Source organism: Camelus dromedarius, chromosome 3, assembly GCF_036321535.1.
Source record: "Camelus dromedarius isolate mCamDro1 chromosome 3, mCamDro1.pat, whole genome shotgun sequence".
NCBI classification, from domain to species: Eukaryota; Metazoa; Chordata; class Mammalia; order Artiodactyla; family Camelidae; genus Camelus; species Camelus dromedarius.
In genome coordinates this window covers 82,463,916-82,484,721 of record NC_087438.1, presented here as the reverse complement: position 1 = coordinate 82,484,721, position 20,806 = coordinate 82,463,916, and the positions used below count along the sequence as shown (strand labels likewise).

The window sequence follows — 20,806 nt, the reverse complement described above, 5'->3', positions numbered from 1 at the left end:
ATGAAGAGATGGAACACGGGATTTTTAGGGAAGTAGGTATTCTGTATAATCTGTAATGGTGTGTACATTAACAGTATGCATTTGTGAAAACCCATACAACTGTACAACATAAAGAGTGAGCCTGAATGTAAACTATAAACTTAATAATAATGGATCAATACTGGTTCGTCAATTGTAACAAATGCAGCACAATAATGCAAGATGTTAATAATAGGGAAAACTGTGTGGGAGGTGGAGTATATGGGAATTCTCTTTACTATCTGCTCAATTTTTCTATAAAACTAAAACTGCTCTAAAAAAAATTAATTTTTTAAAAATAATAATTACTGGCTCTTTCTCTCTTGCCTTCTGAGGCAACCCACACACTGTCTATGGAGTGTGTACAGCCTTTACTTTAACCACCAACCCCCTCCGCTGCCATGTATATCTCTCAAAATAAATCTGCTTTTATTCAAAAAATTATATTATTATTATTATAAAACAGTAAGAATGCTATTACCTCATTCTGTTAAAAAAATGCATGTATGCCTATCTAGACAAAGAGAACATTTATCTTTGTATGGTTGAATTATGGGTCATCTTTCACTTTTCCATTTGTGCTTTTCTAAATTTTCTATAAATGAACATATATTACATATAATGCTTTTCGAAAGTGTGAGGAATTTTTTTTTTAACTACTCAAAAAATTAAATACTTTTGCAAAGCTCACTCCACACAGATTTGTGGGTAACAGTACTGAAAATCTAAACTACTTACCTTGAGGAAAAACAGTCTGGGTCATCCGTGATGCGGCAGTAGGGGCAATAGTGTTACAGTGAATGTTGTTTTTCTTGCCTTCAAGTGCAAGAGTATTTGAAAGGCCCAGAAGACCCAGCTTTGCAGCACTATAATTTGCCTGGCCAAAGTTGCCAAATATTCCTGAAGTTGATGAAGTCATAATGATCCTAAAAGGAAAGTCAATCTGTTAAAATCATCTTTATGTTTTGACAATGTTGCAACTCTAAGCATTTTTTTCATGTATTACACATGTCAAAAACAACTCTATATACTTCCATTAGGTCCTTAAAGTCATGATTCATATATCTAAATTAATATTAGTAATAAGAGCAATCTCTCAAAATTCAACTATAAGATTTAACTATTTTAAAAAGAATCCCTGGCCAGGACCAAATGAACTCAAGTGTAAGAATGTGTGTACATTACCTACTGAAAACAACAATAAATATTTATAAAAATATAATAAACTCTAGATTTACCAATTAAAGTATTAGTAAGAAATATTAGATCAAGCAGTTCTAATTCTTTAGTTTTCATCACTTTATACCTCTCCTTATGGATAATATTAAATGACTCATCAAAACAATGCCATCTCATAATCTGACCCAATTTCACTCACTCTGCCTAGTAGAACAAGTAAAATAAATCATATCACTAACTTTCAGAAACTGCTAGGATCAGGATAAGCTAGAAATCTCCAACAAGAACAGGTACCACAAACAACTTACTTCTAGCAGATGTGTGTGAACTCTTAGTTAACAAGGAATAACCTTGACACTGCAGTGCATGGAGCCACTTACTAGGTCTGTCACATATAAGCCATGCAGATGCAATCATGAGAGTTCTACCATTCCTAGTTTATAAAGACTAACTCATGTCTGACCAGCACCAGCTGGTTGAAGATAGCCACTCATCTCTCCCTGGTTGGTCACTGGACACACAAAATGATACTTTTGGTTAAAGAATAAAACACAGCTGTATCCTCAATGTTTATACTGCTAAAATACCAGAGAATAGCAGGAAAATCATTAATTATGAAAAGCAGGAGGTGAAAAGAAATACAAAGCTGTTCAGCTCAGCTATTCTGTCACTAACTGGTATCAATCTAATGAGAAGACATGTGCCAAAACTACATTTAAAAAGCTTGTGCATATCTGAAGGAGTGTTTCTTGATGTCAAAGCAACTCCCTTCCTCTGTACACAAGAATCCACACACAGCATCCCCAAGCTCCCCTGACAGCCACAGACAACTCTACCTTCCAAAATTCTGTTTCTTCATGTGATCCCATGCTGCCCGGGTCACTAGGAATGAGCCCCGCAAATGAACTCTATGGATTATATCTAAAATAAGAAATTATTTTTATTATATATTTTGTCAAAAATTAGATAGGCATATCTCAGAATCAATACAAGCAATGATTTACTTACATAAAGATGTTCATTTTATACCTAGCACTCAAAATCAAGTATTGTCATGCTCTGAGTAATCATTTTTGCTTTAGTTCCAATTACATAACCAATCAATGGTTCATACCTGTTTTGCCTTTAATTTATGGTCAAATTATTACAGTTTTGTCATAAATACAACCATCTAAATATGATGTCTGTACACATCTAAATACAATGCCATCTTTAATTTATGCCTACTTTATATAAAAATTCATGAATACAAACACCGAAGAATCTTACATACACAATTGGGAATCAACACAAACATTAGTTAAAGGATAATTATAAACTACATGGGTCATCATCAAGGAATGTTTACAGTATATCTCTATATTCCTATTTTAACCAGGGTTTGCAAATAAATTAGAGAGAGGTGGTGGTGGGATGGGGAGGGGACGGTGGTGTTAGGAAATAGGGGAAGAGGAGAGGGAAAAACAGAGAGAAGGAGAGAAGCATATCTGTTTTTAAGAGATGTCAATCTAATAAACAGACAACTTGGGGGCTGATTCAGAGAGACGAACGATTCTAGATTTAATTTTATTCTGATGAAAACAGGAGGAAATATCCTAGCCTTATCAGAGCTCAAATCAAAGCACCAACATAAGTCCCTATGCCAACAAATCTCATCTTTCTCAGCTCCTTTTTCACCCCAGTTGTTACAAGGGAAGAGGAAATTAAAAGACCTTCTTTGCTCAATTCTAAGTCACAAAGCTATATGGCTCCTTCCAGAAGAACTTCTGGCAATATTCCCCAGAAACACACTGTATAAACAATGAACTTATTCACCTCTGTTACCATGCCTGCCACTGTCTCAGCCACCAGTGCCTGTTTTAGTTCTGATGGCCAATGAAAGTAAGGGCAAAGAAGAGCACACAGGGGGGAAAAAAGTCACAATCTGTTCATTATCTAAACTCAATCTTTCCAACATGACATTACTAATGGAAATTTTTCCTACTTACTAGAAGCTTCAAAATTATATCTGGATTTTTCCCACCTGGTTCTCAGATCTCTATCACTTTTAGTGCCTCAGACTCTCTTTCACATACTGTTCCTGATCTTGAAATAAGAATCACACAGCCAGGGAAGCATGCAAAAGGCTGTTAAAAACAACTAATACTGCAAGAAAATGCTGACAATCTCTCAAAGAGAAAAAAGGGGAAAAAATGAAAGGCACTTTTGGATAACTTCTGCCAACAGATTTTAAATTTTTTTAATTTATCAAAAGTTAACAAAAGCTACTTTCAACTGTTCATCGTTTTCAGTTGTAAAGTTTATTCATCACTTACATTAGCAGAAGCAAAAACAGGTAGAAGCAAGTTTTTCCTTAAGTGTATATACATTTATCAAATATTAAAAAGCTAAATGGATAAGTATGTTCCACATAGACATAAATTTAAAACAACTTACCCCAGTCTTCATCACTTATTCTACCAAAGGAACGGTCCCTTAGAATTCTGAAAAATTGATATTATATATGTCTAGAGAAGAAAGTAAACTCTTAAGAAAAAAAACTTTGCATGTACATTACTTTACTGAAAATGAAAAAAGAAATACTCACCCAGCGTTGTTGATCACAACATCTACAATATAAAAAGATCCAAGTCACAAATATAAAAGCAAGCTTACTAATTTGCATTTGCTTACAATTCACATTTCTTTCAAAAGTGTTCTTTATCCCCCATGGAAAAGTAGGTATAATAGGCAACAAGTGCTATCAGAACAAAATTTTGTATCTATAACAACAACAAAAAAAATATGATTCACAACAGCACAAGTATCACACTATATTAGTCTTTTCCTCTCAAACCTACATATCTAAATTTTTCTACCTTTACCTTCTACCAAAATTCTATGAGCTTATGTACAGACTTAGCAGTCACACAACTCTTAGGTTCTTAGAATTCAGTGATAATCATAAGCCATCCCTCATTTAACTTCAAAAGTCACTGAGAAAGTTAAAAGTTTAAAAGACTTCTTCTTGCCCCTCGAAAGTCAAAAGCTCATAAAAAATGACTAGAGTTAAAAACTGATGGCCTATCATCAGACATAACTGCCTTCTCCACTATAAAAAGAAAGGGATTTTTTTAAGGTTCCACCACCATCTTGTGGCTATTTTCACCTTATGATTTCACATCTTTGTGGTCTTTATCCCTCTGTCAGATGGTAAGTGAACATGTCTCCCATAAGCTAACCAAACATGGCTACTTAAATACGACAGACAAAAAATGGGGGGAGCACATTCAAATAACAAAAATTAATGTTCTCCAGACTATAAACATGTTGGGCTTATCTGCAGTAGTTTCTCTCCAGTAATTCAATAATTTTCTATTAAGAACATATGGGACTAAATCAGGAACATTATCTAGAGAAGGATGGACTAAACAATATATTTCAAATGCTTCTTTAAAATGAAGATTTTTATTATGGATAATTCATCTTAATTAATTTTCAAGATACTGAATCATTTTAATCTGAATCATTATAATTATCCAAAGAGTCCACTGGATCCTCTATTACCAAAATACTGATTTATTTTTGATTGTCTAAACACATTTGGGGTATAATTAGTTATAAAATGGATACTTAGAAAATGCTTACAAATTTTTAAAGGCCCTTAAAGTGCAAAAAATATATAAAACAGACACAACACACACACGCATAAAAACTGTTACAGCAAGCCCTTTGTGGAATAAGATAGGGTATGTAAAAAAATTAATTTTGAAAACAAAAATAAAAATTTGATTACCAAGAGAGTTTTTACTAAACAAAAGTAAAATAACAAATATTTCATTAGAAAGGTAGAAGCTGCTTTGTTAGTACAATAAACACAAAGAATCATCACCTATTCTTCCAAAAGCATCCAGCGCTGTCTTCACAACCTTCTCTCCTGCTTCCACTGAATCTGAAGGAAAAGGAAATTAATACAAAACTTCAGTAACATCCCTCACAAAAGACTTCCCAACTCTGTGGGTCAGAGCACATGACAGACATTCATTCAACAGAACTCATTTCTAGGGAAAATACATTTATATTGCAGGTACATAACAAACTAAAATACAGGTGATCTAATGTTATAAAAGAAATTTAGTCCTTAAGACAATTCTTTAACCTACAGGGGGAAAAAAAGGAGGGGGATAAAGAAGAAGTATTTGACTAATAATATCTAAGATAGCACTGTGCAATAGAACTTTCTGGGAAGATGGAAATGTCCTATTTCTGCACTGTAGCCACTAACCACATGTGGCTATTAAGTGCTTGAAATGTGGCTGGTACAACAAACTGAATATTCAATTTTATTTCATTCCTATTTAGTTTTAAGTAGCCACATAGGCAAATGAGAATTTGAGGAGGGGAGGAGGAGCACGTTTGATTTGAAAAAGCATGCTCAAGGCTACACCACTACATATGGAAAACAAACTTACTGTTTTTGTAATACTAACTACAAAAAGTAAAGCTCAACAAAATATTATGGCTTCATTATTTTCTGCTAATCAGCCCAGAAGAAGGGTTCACATCCCCAGAGTTGTGTGTCAAATGGTCAGATGGCAACTCAACATCACCACTGCCTCTTTCTACCTGGGAGGATCCAGGTTCCTTCCCTGGGACCCTGCCAGCCTTGAGTTAGACCTACAAAAAGAGATACTCAAAGGGTGAAAAAGTAGAAGCCTGCAGATGCAGGCAATCTTGTGAGCAGGCTGTAGATGTAAGATTGGCAGCACATCTAGGTGAGCTCTTGAGAACCACCTGCTGAGATGGTCATTGACAGTTTCCCTGACAAGCACCTGCCCAGCCCTTCCAACGGTAAGCCTCGAATTCTCTATTCAAACCCTTCACGCTTGGAAAACCTAGAGGGCTTCTGTTTTCCTGACTGAATCCTGACTGATACAGGTTGCATATCAAAACTGGGGGGCGGGGAGGGGAGTCTGGAATCTTTACCTTTAAAAAATTGGTTTTAAAACCCCAGAACTAAAAAAAAAAAAAAAAAAAAAAAGAAGTTGCAAACATTTTTCTAGATCCTCAATGTGGAAAGAAGACACTAAAATGTCTGTCTCATTATTCACTTGAACACTCAAAACAAGTCATATCCTATTTCCTTTCCTCTAAAATTTCAAAAAAAAACCAAAAAACCCACCGGCAATCTAATTTTATCCCTGGTCCAAAAAAAAAAATGTAATTTGCGGAAAAGTCAGTAAGCACTGGCTTTGTAAAATAAATCTATTCAAGAAGGTTCCTTACAAATACTATCAGAATCAATACATCAAATGTAAAGATTGTATTTGCTGTTCTTCTCATGGCTTTATTTTTAATGTGAAGCCTAATTTTGACTCTTAAGTTTTTATAATGATAAGAAAGTTACATATAGCAATGATAACTTGTGCAGAATAGAATATGAAGTTTGGGTACAGAAAGGGGGCATTTCACTTCTTACACAATATTGCTTTAAGAATTTTTCTAAGAAACAATTTTAAAAAAATAATTTATTATTCTGTAGAAATAAAGACTTTTTACCTAGAGCAGGTCTTTTAAGAACAAGAACATGTTCACAACCAATTCTACAATAATGTACTGATTATATCACGTGCTCATTAATAAAAAAAATTAAATAAACAATAGAATAAAAGTTAGACTCATGAAATAATCTACATCAAAAGTTTAAAAAAATTCTCACATATTATATAAAATATGTAGCCAAACAACTTTGTCAGACTTACGTAAAATCTAATTTCATAATTACACTGGAATGCTGAGATATTTGCTCAATGATTATTAACATGAGAAGTAGTATTAGCAGAGAAAAAAAATAAAACAGTATAGTCCTCTCAAAAATCATACCATAGTTGGCCACTGCTTTTCCACCTTTTCTTCTTATTTCTTCAACAACCTTATCAGCAGCTGAGGAGCCTTTACCAACTCCCTTGAAGTCTCCTCCTAGATCATTCACTGCAATGCAAAAGTAAGTAAGAATTCAGTTCTAGCCCTTAAAAATATGAGTTGGAAATGAAACTCTCTAAGTATATTTCTTCAGTCATCTGCCCAGTTCCCTCCTACTCTATTCCCACCTTACTGAAAGCACCATGAGATATGTACCCTTAAAACACGCCTTCTTGTTTTTAAATATAGATATGAAAAAGTAACAAAAATGTTTACACACAGGTTCATGTCATGAAATTTTTAACTGCGCAATGCTTTTCCTTTTTTGTAAAGAAAAAGAACATAATTCAAGCCACTTTTAGCAAAAAGAAGGAAAAGAAAGAAACCTAAAGATCAAAATTAATATTAAACATACAGGAAAACAATATGGACATTCTTCAGAAAATTAAAAATAGAACTGCTATGTGATCTAGCAATCCCACTTCTGGGTACTTATTCAAAAGAACTGAAATCAGGAACCAAAGAGATAACAGCACCCCAATGTTCATTGCAGCACTATTCGCAATAGCCAAGGTGTGGGAAAAACCTACTGATTGACAAATAAAATGGATAAAGAAAATGTGGTACACACATACAATGGAGTATTACTCAACCTTAAAAACAAAGAAGGAAGTTTTGCAATATGTGACAATGTGGATGACCTTTGAAGACAGCATGGTAACCTAGTCACGAAGGCCAAATACCACACGATTCTACTTACATGAAAGTATCTAAAATAGTCAAACTCATAGAATCACAGAGTAGAATGGTGGTTGCAGAGGTTGGGGAAGGAGAAAATGAGGAGTTGCTAATCAATAAAGTTTCAATAATGCAAGGTGAGGAAGTTCTAGAGATCTTATCTGCTGTACAACACAGGGCCTATGGTTAATAATAGTGTATTGTACACTTACAAATCTATTAAGGAGGCAGATCTCATAGTAAGTGTTCTCACCACAATAAAAAAATAAAGGTTAAATAAACAGTGTGAAATATCTTCTCCATGTCATGAAAGCTTGTTTACAGGAATGGTGATAAAGAGCAAGTGCAATATTAAACTCTTGGAGAAGAACACTTGTGAACTTCCATAAAACACAGTGTCATAGTCTAAAAATGAAAGAAACAAATAAAGACTATTTATTCAAAGAGATCAAAAATTATATACACAACTAATATGTGTTTAGTCACTAATTTATACCATATATATGATTTATATGTTTAACAACCGACCACATTGACCGTATAACATCTCCCTATGTCCAAAATTTTTCAAAATGTGGACTGGGGTATATTTTTTATAACAATGTATTTTATCAATCTTACTGTAAATTAAAAAAATGCTGCAAAGACACAAAATAATGGGGAAAGAGGTTTACATTATCCCTCAGAGATTTAAAAACAAAAGTGGTACAATTCTCAAGATTAAATTCCTATCAATTGTTCATTTCCAGGCAATTACTCAAATGACAGGAAACAACCAGTAAAAATTATCAAGATTTTAAGACTTGCAGCTAACCATCTTTTACAACCCTTTTTATCTAAGCAAGGGAAAGCTCAAAAGCAAACTGGCAAAGGAAATATTTAAGTAAACAAAGAATTGTTCAATTGTGCAATGAAACACTACCTCCAAGTGGAAACTGTTCAAAGTACAGCCATGTGCAATCAAAGGTAAGCACTGAAGCCTGGATAAATAATTTACTGTGATCAATGATGTGCAGTGAAACAATATCATAATAGATTTACTCAAGACAAGTCTCTATGCTAGAGAGCACAAATTTAACAATGAATCCCACTCAGTTATGCCACCAACAACAGAGCTAAATCACAGGGATTACAACCTAAACTAGAAAAGCATGGGTTACATACTGAAGGGCTTGGATAGCAATAATGTTAAAAGATTTGTTGTAATTGTAAGCAAAGAGCAATATATCCATATTATGTAACACTGTTACCGCTTAAATGTGTAACTATAATAATAATAATAATAATAATAATAATAATAATAGTTTTTAATACCATTACTGCCTTATACTGGTACATATATGTATTTGCATTTTCAAAGACCCATTATGTATACTGTACATTGCTGCATTTTAATCTCCATATAGGTTTTTAGGAGTTTGGCAAGAACAGGTGTTCCAATTTTCACAGAAGAGGGAACAAGTTACCTAGCAAAGCTTGAAATGGCAAAATCCAGACCAGAACCTGGACCTACTACAGTAACACCCTGCTCCTCTAATGCTATAAACAAAAGTTTCCTTTATTCTAATTATTTCCACTTAAAAAAAAATCACATTTGTTTGGGGAGGATATAGAGGAAACAGTAAGTCGGCCACCTCAGCCAAACAAATAGCTTTTTAAAACCGGTAGTAAAAATGGTAAGATTACGATAAAGACAGAGCCTTTTCAACTGAAACCATCAAAATATCCCCAAATGTGATATATTTGTAAATCCTCCATATAAAATCCAATTTACAGCTCTAAAGAGTTTTTTTTTTAAGATGCAAAGTCTTGCTTATTTGGCATTTTAAATTAATCAGTGACTTGGATAGTCTATTAAAGACAATGTGGTTTGTTTTTTTTTAACTAAAAATCTACCCTGAGATTGAACTAAATACTGCTATATGTCAACCACTAGAGCAGGAATGTAAGGAACCAGAAAATTCTAAAACACACTTAAAACCTATAAAAGTGCTCTATTAAGAGGTAAATAGATACCTAAAAACAAAGTACCAAGTTATCAGGTATAGATGGCCTAAAAATTAGACTACATTTTTGTGAGAATGCCTGTTTCCCCACATCCTTACAACAGGGACATTATCATTCATCTCAGTCTAACGATTAAATGATTATAAATTGTAGCTCATTATTTTAATTTACCTACATTCCTTTGAGCACTAGTAAGGTAACATTTTATTTTCATGGGCTTATTGATCATTTATATTTCTTATTTTTTGCCTGCTTAAATCACATTTCATTTGAGATGCTTTTCTTTCTTACAGATTTGTACATGTCCCTCATTTATAAAAGATTTTAATTCTTTGTCATATGTGTTATAAATAATAAATTCCTTTATTTAAATGTTAAGAAGGAAACAGGTAATATCTGAGCATTAATAATACTTGATGAGTATTACGTACATTGTTTTTCAGCATTTTGTTATGTAAACCAGATTGAGAAATGTGAATCTGTCTTTAGTAATCCTGTTTACTGGACAGGACTTTGCTCTCAGAAGCTGGCTTTCTTGTTCTGTCTCTCTACCCTTTACCTCAGTCTCCTCTGACAATTGGCTTCAAAGACTAGAGCAAGAAACATGCTTGCTCTTGATATGATGGCTGCTAAACCAGCTGAGGGAATATGTCACTTTCAGTTTGACAGAAAAAAAAATGCAAACTAAACTGATCATCATCTTGTTCAAACTGTCCCACCTTCTCTGCATCACTTCTCTGCTGGGAGAGTTATCTCCCAGGCACTCTTTCCCTCCTCCCGTCTCTGAACAGCACATGTCACTGAGCCCCAGGTCTTGTCATCGATTTCATTCTGATTCTTCAAACGTTCACTATATTCCCACTCTGTACCCACACTGTGCCTGGTGCTTTGGGCTCTTAAGATAGACAGTCTGTGCACTGAGAAGTTTCCAGTTCTTTTGAGGAACTGTTTATTGCCATCATTTCTATTCTATCATTTCATGCCCATATTACTGCAGTTGCCTCCCCACCAAAAAGAGGTGGTCTTTTGCCTCACTCTTAACCTCCCCAGGCGATCAACAGACACTTGCTGGGTAATGGCCCTTTATGTTATGTCATTATTTTGGTCAAAATCTGCAGTGGAACCCTTTTATTCACTGCCTAACTTTCAAGATCCCTTGAAGGTTGGCCTCATTTTATGCTTCAGCTTACTATACATAGATCCTTCTTTTTGCTCTCAGTGCAAGAAATTGCTTATACAGCAGTTTCTAACTTCTGACTTAATTATAAAGAGTAATAACGTTATAATGCCTTGCATTTGAAGAGTGCTTTATAAGTACATTTAGACATATTCATATTCAAATATTTATTCAATCCAAGGATTTGTCAGCACTGAGTCATATCTATCACCAATGACATCTCTATAAACCATTTTTATTTCCCAAGTAAAATGATGCTTCCAATTCTATAAAATTGGAGTAACTTTTATAAATATTGGTTATATAAGTGACATCTTTTGCACTGAGTAATTCAAGAAGTGTATGAAAAGATAATAAGGTCAATATTATATTATAAATTATTTTTTTTTTGGTGAGGTTATTTATTTTTTTAATCCTTTTTAAGAAATTTAAGCCCTGCAGATTCAAAAAAATCCTTTTCAACCCTTGCCCTACCCCAGTTTCTCCCAAAGGTAACTATTAACCACTTCCTGGATGTCCTTTCAGACATTTCTATTTTCTATGCTTGATGCTATTCCTCCCATTTTGATGGTTTCCTACAGCAATCAACAGCATTAAGAAGCATTTCACTGATTTCAGAGCTGTGGGCCCAATGAGGATTTCTTCCTATATTCTGTTTATGTCCTGACTGCTACCAAAAAGTATTCAAAGTGCCTTAAATATAAAATGAACTTGTATGGACTAATAAAGATCAGAAAAATCAAGAAAATGTTACATCAGAGAAAGAGAAGCCTATTGAAAGGATAAGTTAATAGTTACTCTAGTTGGAGACAGTGTCAGGTTTACCCTTAAGCTTCTGGACAGTCAAGGGAAAAGGGGAAAAACAGAGTTCCCATACTGTTTTCATTGTTTGGTAGAAAGATACAATCACTGTAGTTCATCAGGAATCTTTTCCAGAATGGCCATAAATGTATCTAAACGTGGTGGTAGTTTAGAAAGCAGTGTCTTAAATTAGGTACTTTTAATTTAAGGGATCTAAGTTGTCTCAACAACAAGAAGGCTTCAAAGGTCTCCTTAAAGGGAAAAGAAACTGAAAATGAGAGACTAAGTCCTCCAGAGTTCAGTCCTGGGACCTCTTCTCCTGTTTATCTGCAGCCACTCCTGGGTAAGCTGAACTAGTCTCCTGGCTTTAAATACCACCTAGAAACTGAGAATATTCCGATTACATAGCTTCAACTTGCCCCCTCTGCCCCTGCAGAGTCCTATGTCCCACTGCCTACTTAATACCTCCCTCTGAAAGTCTAATGGGAATGTCCCCTTTCTGTGAACCTAGCCCTCCTTCAGTTTTTCCTTTTTCAGTAAACAGCCTTCTCTTTCCCTTTCAGCCCACATCAGCAAATAAGAAAATCTACCTTCAAAATATATCCAGAATTTAACCTTTGTGGACCACCCTCACCCCTACCACCTGTCTGAATCACCAACTTGTAGGGGGATTACTGCAATAACCAGACAGGTTTCTTCTCTTCCTCCTCCTTCTTCTTCTTAAGAGAAAATTACAAGTCGGGACAAGAAGAGTCAATAGTATAATAAACCACGATGTGATCATCATTCTCTTCAACTTCTGCTCTTGCTCCCCTATAATCTATTCTTCACTCAGCAAACAGAATGATGCATTTAAACCTTAAATCAGGTCATGTTGCTCCTCTATTCATACACTCCAATGGCTTTCCATCTCAACGCAGGTAGAAGCCAGTCCTTACTTGGAACTAAATGGTCCTAAATGATCTGGTCTCCTTTGACCTCTCATCTCTCAATCTTCTTCCCCTGGATGGTTTCACTCCAGCCTGGGGTGCCCCTTGAGTAAATAAAACCACAGGCTCACTTTGACATGATCCTGAGCATAGTGCTCAGCACATGGTAGGCAGTCTCTAATGTTGGCTTTTTTCCCTTTCCAAAAGGTCCAATTCTTGATGTCATTTAATCCCCATCATAATCCTGGAAGTTATTAGGTAATATTTAGAGAGGTCATGCATTGAGAGGGCAGAGCCAGGATTTGAAGCCTGACCTAACTTCAAAGGCAATTCACTTTCCCCACTACAGTTCATCTTCTGGCTGTCAGGATCATACAGTGGTTAAAAACACAGGTTCTGGCATCAGACCAAAGGCACTTAAGACTCATCTTTACCAGTTATTATGTAACTGCAGCATAGAAATCATGTTGATCTCACTTTAAAAGACTGTAATTTCAATTACAAAAGCGTTACTTCTTCAGTTCAAAAAAAGAAAGTGCTCTGCCTTTCTTACTGTCCATGAAGAGGTTATCCTTGCTGGAAGACTTGGCTCTTCTCTGTGTTCATGCCCTCAAGATAAAACTTAATATTCAGAGAGATGGATAAGGCTCATCTGAGGAAACCTCAAAACTATTCTATTCCCAACGTTCACTTCAGATATGCGCAAACATTTCCTGCAAGATGTAATGTGTAGAAAACCGTATTTCCCTTGTGATAATTATCAGCCAAAGGCTAATCAGTTCTTATACCAGATGTCACTCTCCCATTATACCTCACACTATGAAATATAAAATAGAGTAATCCTATTAACATTCAGTCAGAGATGCCCTTAACTTTGGGCTTGGCAAGGTGATTTACTTCAGCCAACAAAACGGGCGCAGATGTGACATACTACTTCTGAACAGAAGCTCTAAGAGCCACCAAGTGGATCAGCGGATCCATTTTTATTTACCCTCTGTACCAAGAAGAGCAATGTCCCAGATGGAAGCTGCTTCTTCAGCTGGATCTTGAAATTAGTAAGATATGAAGAGCAGAGACACAGCTGACCAAAAGCTTAAAGGTCATGGAAAGTATGAAATAATCCTTTATTACTGCAAACCACTGAGATTCATTTGTTAGTCCAGCATAACCCAGCAAAAGTTGACTTGTATGAGAAACAAGCCACTCCCATCTCTTAAGGTCTTACTTCTCATTGGCCTCTTAACTACTTACAGGATTAAATGATTAGTTATTTTTCCAGAAGTAAGATATTCTGATGTCATCAATCCTGCGTTTGCTTACTCAGGTAAAAATATGCTGAGCAGAATAAAATTAACAGAGGAGAAACATTAGTGCACGTGATACAACCCGGACGCAGGGCATCTATGTTTAAAAAGTTAAAGCAGAGGGTAGTGGTGGTTAGGGAAGAACACAACCTACTGGTAGCCTGGTCACAGTCCAAAAAGTGGTAGAAAACATCAGTGAAAAGTTCTGCAGTTTCACATAAATCAAACTAAATCTGCCTCTCCAGCCAAGTTTGGCAAATATGTATCCAAGGACACGAATTCTCTGCCTTCTTGGACTTTTACAAGCAATTACTGCAATATCATCCCTAAGGCAAAAACAAAATAAACAGACACACCATCCCTGTTGATTATTTTCCTTAGAACTGAAAAACTCCAATCTGAATTCAACATATTCAAAAGTAATAAATAAAGAGAGGATAACTGATCCACACAAACATATTGTTGTAAAAGGTTTTATAAAACAGTTTATAAACTAAGATTATATCTTAGTCAAACAAAAAAGGTAGAAATTTATTCAACCAATCTCAAAGACTCACCAATCACTACCCCCCTGCCAAACAGGCTACATCAAACAATAAAAGAACCAATGAACAAAGTACCTTCTTTACAAAAGGCAATATTCTAGGTCCTTTAGGAGATATAGAAGATAAAATGAGGTCTTTGCACTTCTAGAATTGAGCGGAAAAGACATAAGCAAATAAAAAGTTATAAGATAAAATATTAATAAATAAATAGCAGTATTTTTTGAAAGAAAAAAATAGTAATGACATGTACCTTTAGGCCCTGACATTTCCCAAGAATGAAATACTTTTGGGAAAATTTGGCAATGAAGGCCTGAAATACACACTTTGGCCAAATATCATATGTCAAAATGTGTCCTTGTCACAAAAAGCAGATTGGATTAACACACAGTGGCAATGACCTTCAACAAGGAACATCCAAAGTCTCTCTGTCCCTTCCGTAAAGACAAGCTACACACCCACACTGAAGGAGAAGAGTGCATTAACTGTCCTGCTTAGGTCTTCTTTGTTTAGAAAACCCGGGTGCTTGTTTACTCTTTTCTTACACGTTTCCATAAACTAATTGGAGGAAATTCGCCTCTCTGTATTCCCCAGTAAGATGTAGGAAATCTGAGACTGGGAGGTCACTGCAGGCCAACAATTTTAGCCCAGGAAAGATATTAATAAATATTGGGCCATAACATCTGCCCTACACACCAACCCAACTCAGAGCACTCATTTCGTTATTCTCCACAAAGGCTTGGCTGTAGACAAATTCACTCCTATGCCCTCACCAACTGCCAAGTATATCAGGCCAGGGCAAACCACTGAGATTACCAAGATCTCCCACCTTTGGAATTCTTCAATACAGCATCTTCCAACTGACCACCTCCCCATAAAACTCATGCAAATGCCCCTTTAATTATAAATTATAAAAACTGTTGTAAAAGCATCCACTTGAAAACTTTTGAAGAAAGATTTTTTAAAACCCCATACTTTGGATTCCTTGATTTCAAACTTCCAGTTATGAAAATGCACTTATTTCTTACCGTATCAATATATTTAAACTCAGAGGGACTCATCTTGCACCAGCCTTCTACACTGAAAAATTACAGCCCACAATTTACCAAACTCAAGAATTTCCTTTTATACTATGAATGCTTGCCCATCTTTCTCAATTCTGTTAAGTTGCAAATTCTGTGAAACTAGTTTTCCTTAAAAAGTAAGTTAAAAAGTCAGCCTAAAACAGGAAACAATTTTTCTGACAGGAGAAAAAATTAGTGATGAAATTTGACCTTGACAAATTATTTGATGTAAATACAAAGGTGTCTGGCTTGTGAAGACTGTATTTTAGTTCCCAGCTATTGATTAAAAAGAAAAATATATGAACTTACCAACAACGGATGCACCTCTTTCTGCAAAAGCCAGGGCATAGGCTCGGCCCAATCCTATTGAAAAACAAAATAATCATAACGTTGAGCAAAGGACAGCATAATTTTTTTGGCCCACTCAACTCAATCCCTATTGCAAAGTAACTGGTGAGCAATTAATTACATTACAAGGATAGAGTCCCTGTTGGTACTCTCAGCCTCTACTTTATCCTCTTCTACTTGCAGAGGTTGGAAAGCTTAAAATTGTATTCTACCTATTCTACCTACCATTTCTTACCATTCTGCCTAGATTCTAGGATGCTAGACGTGAACTGGGTTCCACCTTTGAACACATTTGCATGAAAACTGGAAAGAGGAAATGAGGAATAAGCCAGCTCATTGTGATTTCTGACTTGTTGATGTTGGTTAAGAAGCTGATTTCTTGAAAATTCCTAGGTATTAAGTGGATACAGTGGCACCTTCTTGACTAGCTCCCTAATCTCTGGCTGGCAGCTTCTACTCTTTAGATCCTGGGGTCCAGGAACTGTTTGGGCTTTGACAGTTCCAATGCCAGCCTCAGAGGTAGTAGCTCCCCAATGGACCAGTTTTATATTGTTCCATAAGTAATTCCAGGAGGTACTGTCTAAAACCTAACTCCCTATACGAAGTCCTTTCCTATTTCAAATATCTAGTGATTTCTATATCCTGCTCTGAACCTTGATCACACAATCACCATACACAGGAAATATTTAATTCTGACTCAAAGGTATGAGCTATAAATTTCTGCATTCAAAAATGGATACATACCTATGTAAGTTTTCTAGGCACAGAATAAAGACAATATAAGAGACTGGCAATTAGTGGTTACCTCTGGGGAACAGAATTGTCTGACTAGCAACAAGAGGTAGAAAGCTTACTTGTGTATTGCTTAATTTGTTTTAACATGTACACTTTTTGAAATTTAATTGGTAGTTTAAATTTAATTTAAATTAATTGATAAATAAGTACACAGATAACAAATTGAGATGGCGAAATTATCAGGCTCTTCAAAAAAGAAACCAAAATAAAAAGTTTTCCAAAACAAAAGGCTCACCAAAATTTTTATTTTAAAATTTAATCCACTCTGAATGGATAAGACAGAAGTCAGCTAATACAAAACTCCTCATATTTTATCAAGGCTAAAGCACTTGTTCTAAACAAGAGGTTTTTAGAGAAATCAAATTCTTAATGACTAGAATGCAAAAAGGTTATGGTAGCAAAGTAGAAAATCATCAGATGAAAGGATGGGGTAGGTCTCTAGTAAAGCCTGATCTAAGTTAATCAGAGAATTATCTCAAAATCAAACTATATAATTCTCTCAAAAGATACGTAAGTGATCTACCTTTATCATAAAGGCCATACAAACTGCACACGAATCTGTATATGAAGTTAAAAGTGACATTCTCCTGTTTCCCTCGCATACCACTAGTCCATTAACAGATTCGTAAGCGTCCTCCCATGTTTTTACATCTGTGCTTATATAAACGTTATTTAAATACTTTATATGTGTTAGTCTGTCTCCCTAACTAAAATAGAAGGTCCTTGTGGGCTGAGATTGTGTCATTCTTTTGCATTTATCACGGTGCCCAGCAGAGCTTTACAGTCAAAATGCACAAAAAGTTAAATTCAAGAGCTTCTGTTTCGTCTTAATCCTCTTTCAAATCCTGTCTTAAATCTGCCCCAGACCTAGGCTCATTGTCAGTCATCCTCTCTCCCCCATTTCTCTTTTGACCTTAACTTCTTTAGCACCATCAAATCTCAGCTGATTCTTTTCTCAACCTGCTTGTTTAGTGCTCTCTTCAGTGGGCTAGACTTCTATTGACTTTAAGTTAACAGAGCCCCGGAGACCAGGTACCTAGACTATTTCACTTTCTAGCTTTACCTTTTACCTTTACCAATCAAAGGAAATCAAATGACTTCCAAGTCTCTCCTGACTTCAGTCTCTTCAACTACTCCAACGCTTCTCGCTATCTCCGGATCTACAATTTGCTATTTTACAACCGTCTCAAATTCCAAATGGCCAGATTCCCTCCCTTCATTGCCCAACTCCACCACTCTTACACAGTTACAGCCCCAGCAACCACTATAGTCAGCTAACGCATACAAATTCCTATTATACCACCAATCATGGCAAGATTGTTTAGGTCTGGACAATTCTAAACCTCTCCTTTCAGGTCTCCCATTAAACCAGTCAATATTCCAAGGTAAATAATAGCACCTGAATAGTGCAAAAATATTTCTGTTCATTTCTAGAATATGAGTGGGTTGGAGTCAGATTAATTCCCAGACACAGGCCTAGTAGGCATTCATGGACACCCTCCTGGGATGTTCAGCAGTGCTTCAACTCTATAGGTACTTATCTGTAAATGAGAACCCCAAGACCTCAAGGACAACAGTCTTCACGTTAGGTCTGGAATTTGATCTCTAAATCTAGATCTCTTTCAATAATGATGGCCTAATGTGGACCTTATGACAGTCTCAACTTTCCCACAAAATTATATTCCACCCTCAGATCAATATTCAAATCTAATGGCTAGAAACTGTATCAAAATCCAGGCTCTTTAAAATATGAATCAATTTATGAACAGGAGGTGCTAAATTCATACTTGTCTAGTCACAATTCATTAACACTTCAGAAAATCAAGGTAGTGCGTTACAGTGCATTTACTTAATGAAACAATAGAAACTTTATAAGTGCACCACGTTTACCATATACCATGTCTCGAACTTTTTTCAAATATAAATGGTATGTGTGTGTACTGGGTCCTGGAGTACAATGTATTTCACACTGTGAGTCACTCACCGTCAAAAGAGGTTTAAAACATGGGTGCATTACTTATTTCCATCAAAAGCAAAGTGTAAACAAAATGTTTTCCTACAAACATGTGATTGTTTTAGAAGGAACATAGCTACGGGTATAAAACATCTTTGACTAGTCAATATTAAAGACATTTTCTGAAAGGAAGCATGATGATCCACTTTATCAATGGAGATGTAAAATTACATTGAATTAATTGACAGAATTTCATTGTGACTTTTAATATATAATTCACATTAATTCTGCATTAGGTCCATTCTAGGTAGAAGGCACTACCAGTAGGGAATCAAAGGCTCATAAGGTCAAGATCCCTGCACTTGGAGGTTATAAACGTCATAGACTGGTTGGAAATAGTGTAAAATCTCCCTGCAAAGCATCCATGTGGGTATGAGTGGTTTGTTTTAATTTTCTATCCTCTAAAAATAGAGTTATGTCATATAACAAATCTCTGTTTTGCTTGTGAAATATAGGAAGATCTGGCCCACTTCAGAAAGGCCTCTGCTCCCCAGGTCCTACTCCACCTCACTCTCATTTTATTCCTCTATCACTGGCCTGAGTCCTGCAAGCATTTGAGTTTACAACCCATGCCAAGACTCCAGTGGACTTGGCAGTACGGTACTTGGTTTGGTAAGCATACAAAGTCCAACTAGAAGGACTCTTATCAGATGCCGTTTTTAGAGAAGGCCCTCTCGTGAACTTAAAACCATCTGACAGAGGGAAAAATGATTGACTTTTCAAAAGCAAGGGGCTGACACCTCTACTCCTCTGGCGGTGATTCCAGCCCCCCAGACAGCTTTTCTGCCACCTTTAAAAGACTTGACAGAGGCCTAGAGTCTATCCGCAGGAGCGTCTCAAATGACGCGCACAGACAAGCGTCGGGAAGAACTTTTACCTAGTTTTGCAACCCAGCCTGGCCCCTCTCCTCACGCAAGAGCTGAAACCTGGAGAAGCTCTAAAAGCGGAGGCAAGCGGGATGCGCTAGGAGTTGCTGGCTCCCCTCTCAAGGCCGGTCAGCCTCACCTCTCCCTCAGCAGATTCGGCGCCAGGGGAACGGTCGTTGTCCGTCCTGCCACCTCCCCACCAGGTCCAGTCGCTCGCTTCCCCAAGCCGCCCCGCCTCTGCTGCCCGCAGCCCTGCCGCTGGGCCCACATCTACCGTTTTACCTCAGGCTGAAAAGGAAGGCTCCCTACACGAGAGAGATACAGACGCCCGCCCCCCGCCTTCACCAGCTTACCTCCCCCCGCGCCGGTGACCAGTACCACCCGCCCGTCGAACCTCAACGGCGAGGCCATAAGTCCAGCCTGTAGCGACACAAACACACACGGAGAACCACAGACGCTCAGACAGCCGGACTGGGAGCACTAGGGGAGTGGCCGGGGAGGGAAGGTAGTGGCCTGCACGTTTCTGAGGAGGAGACGGACGCCTAGTTTTCCAAGTGCGCCTGCGCGGGGAATCCCTTGGAACTCTGGGAAATGTAGTCCAGTCTGCCTCCAGTCATTGCAAGAGCCTGCCCAAGAGGCTTGGCCTTAAAGAGCCAGTTCTGCAACAGGGAAGTAATGGGAGCTGTTAGGACCTGTGTGGTAAAATGGTTGGCTCGGCTAACCTTGAATAGCCTTTCACTCAACGTTTTGTCATTCACTCAACAAGCCTTTCCTGGATTTAGGAGAGGATGCAGCCCCTATCCTTAAGCAGCTTTCAGAAATAACCCCAAAGAAGTAAAGAAACACTTACTGATGGGTGAAAAATTTCTCAGAATGTAATCCCTGGACCTCCTGGATGGGAATCATCTGGGAACCATGAAAAATGCAGAGTTTTCCCGAGTGGAATTCGGCTGGTCTCCGGAATGGAACTGTTACAAATTGGTTGATTAGACCTGCGCGGTGGTCCTATCCTGTGCGGAGACCCCTTGTTTCGGCCAGGGAGGTTCTTTTTCTGCTAGAATTCGCACAGCCAATGATGAAACCAATGCTGAGACTGGAACTGCACAAGCTTTATTCAATTGGT

General features: G+C 36.8%; 1 protein-coding gene across 1 annotated transcript in view; it reads right to left on the bottom strand.

Moving 5' to 3' along the window:
• HSD17B4 (hydroxysteroid 17-beta dehydrogenase 4) overlaps positions 1-20,193 on the bottom strand; it is a 74,760-nt gene extending 54,567 nt beyond the window's left edge. The window contains exons 1-8 of the mRNA XM_031448880.2: positions 20,037-20,193; positions 15,970-16,023; positions 7,060-7,167; positions 5,069-5,128; positions 3,785-3,806; positions 3,634-3,680; positions 2,034-2,118; positions 757-944 (exon numbers count right to left, since the gene is read on the bottom strand). Coding sequence (XP_031304740.1) covers positions 757-944; positions 2,034-2,118; positions 3,634-3,680; positions 3,785-3,806; positions 5,069-5,128; positions 7,060-7,167; positions 15,970-16,023; positions 20,037-20,094 — 622 coding nt within the window. The 5' untranslated portion in view covers positions 20,095-20,193. The remainder of the gene's footprint in view (positions 1-756; positions 945-2,033; positions 2,119-3,633; positions 3,681-3,784; positions 3,807-5,068; positions 5,129-7,059; positions 7,168-15,969; positions 16,024-20,036) is intronic.
• Positions 20,194-20,806: the final 613 nt, after the last annotated feature.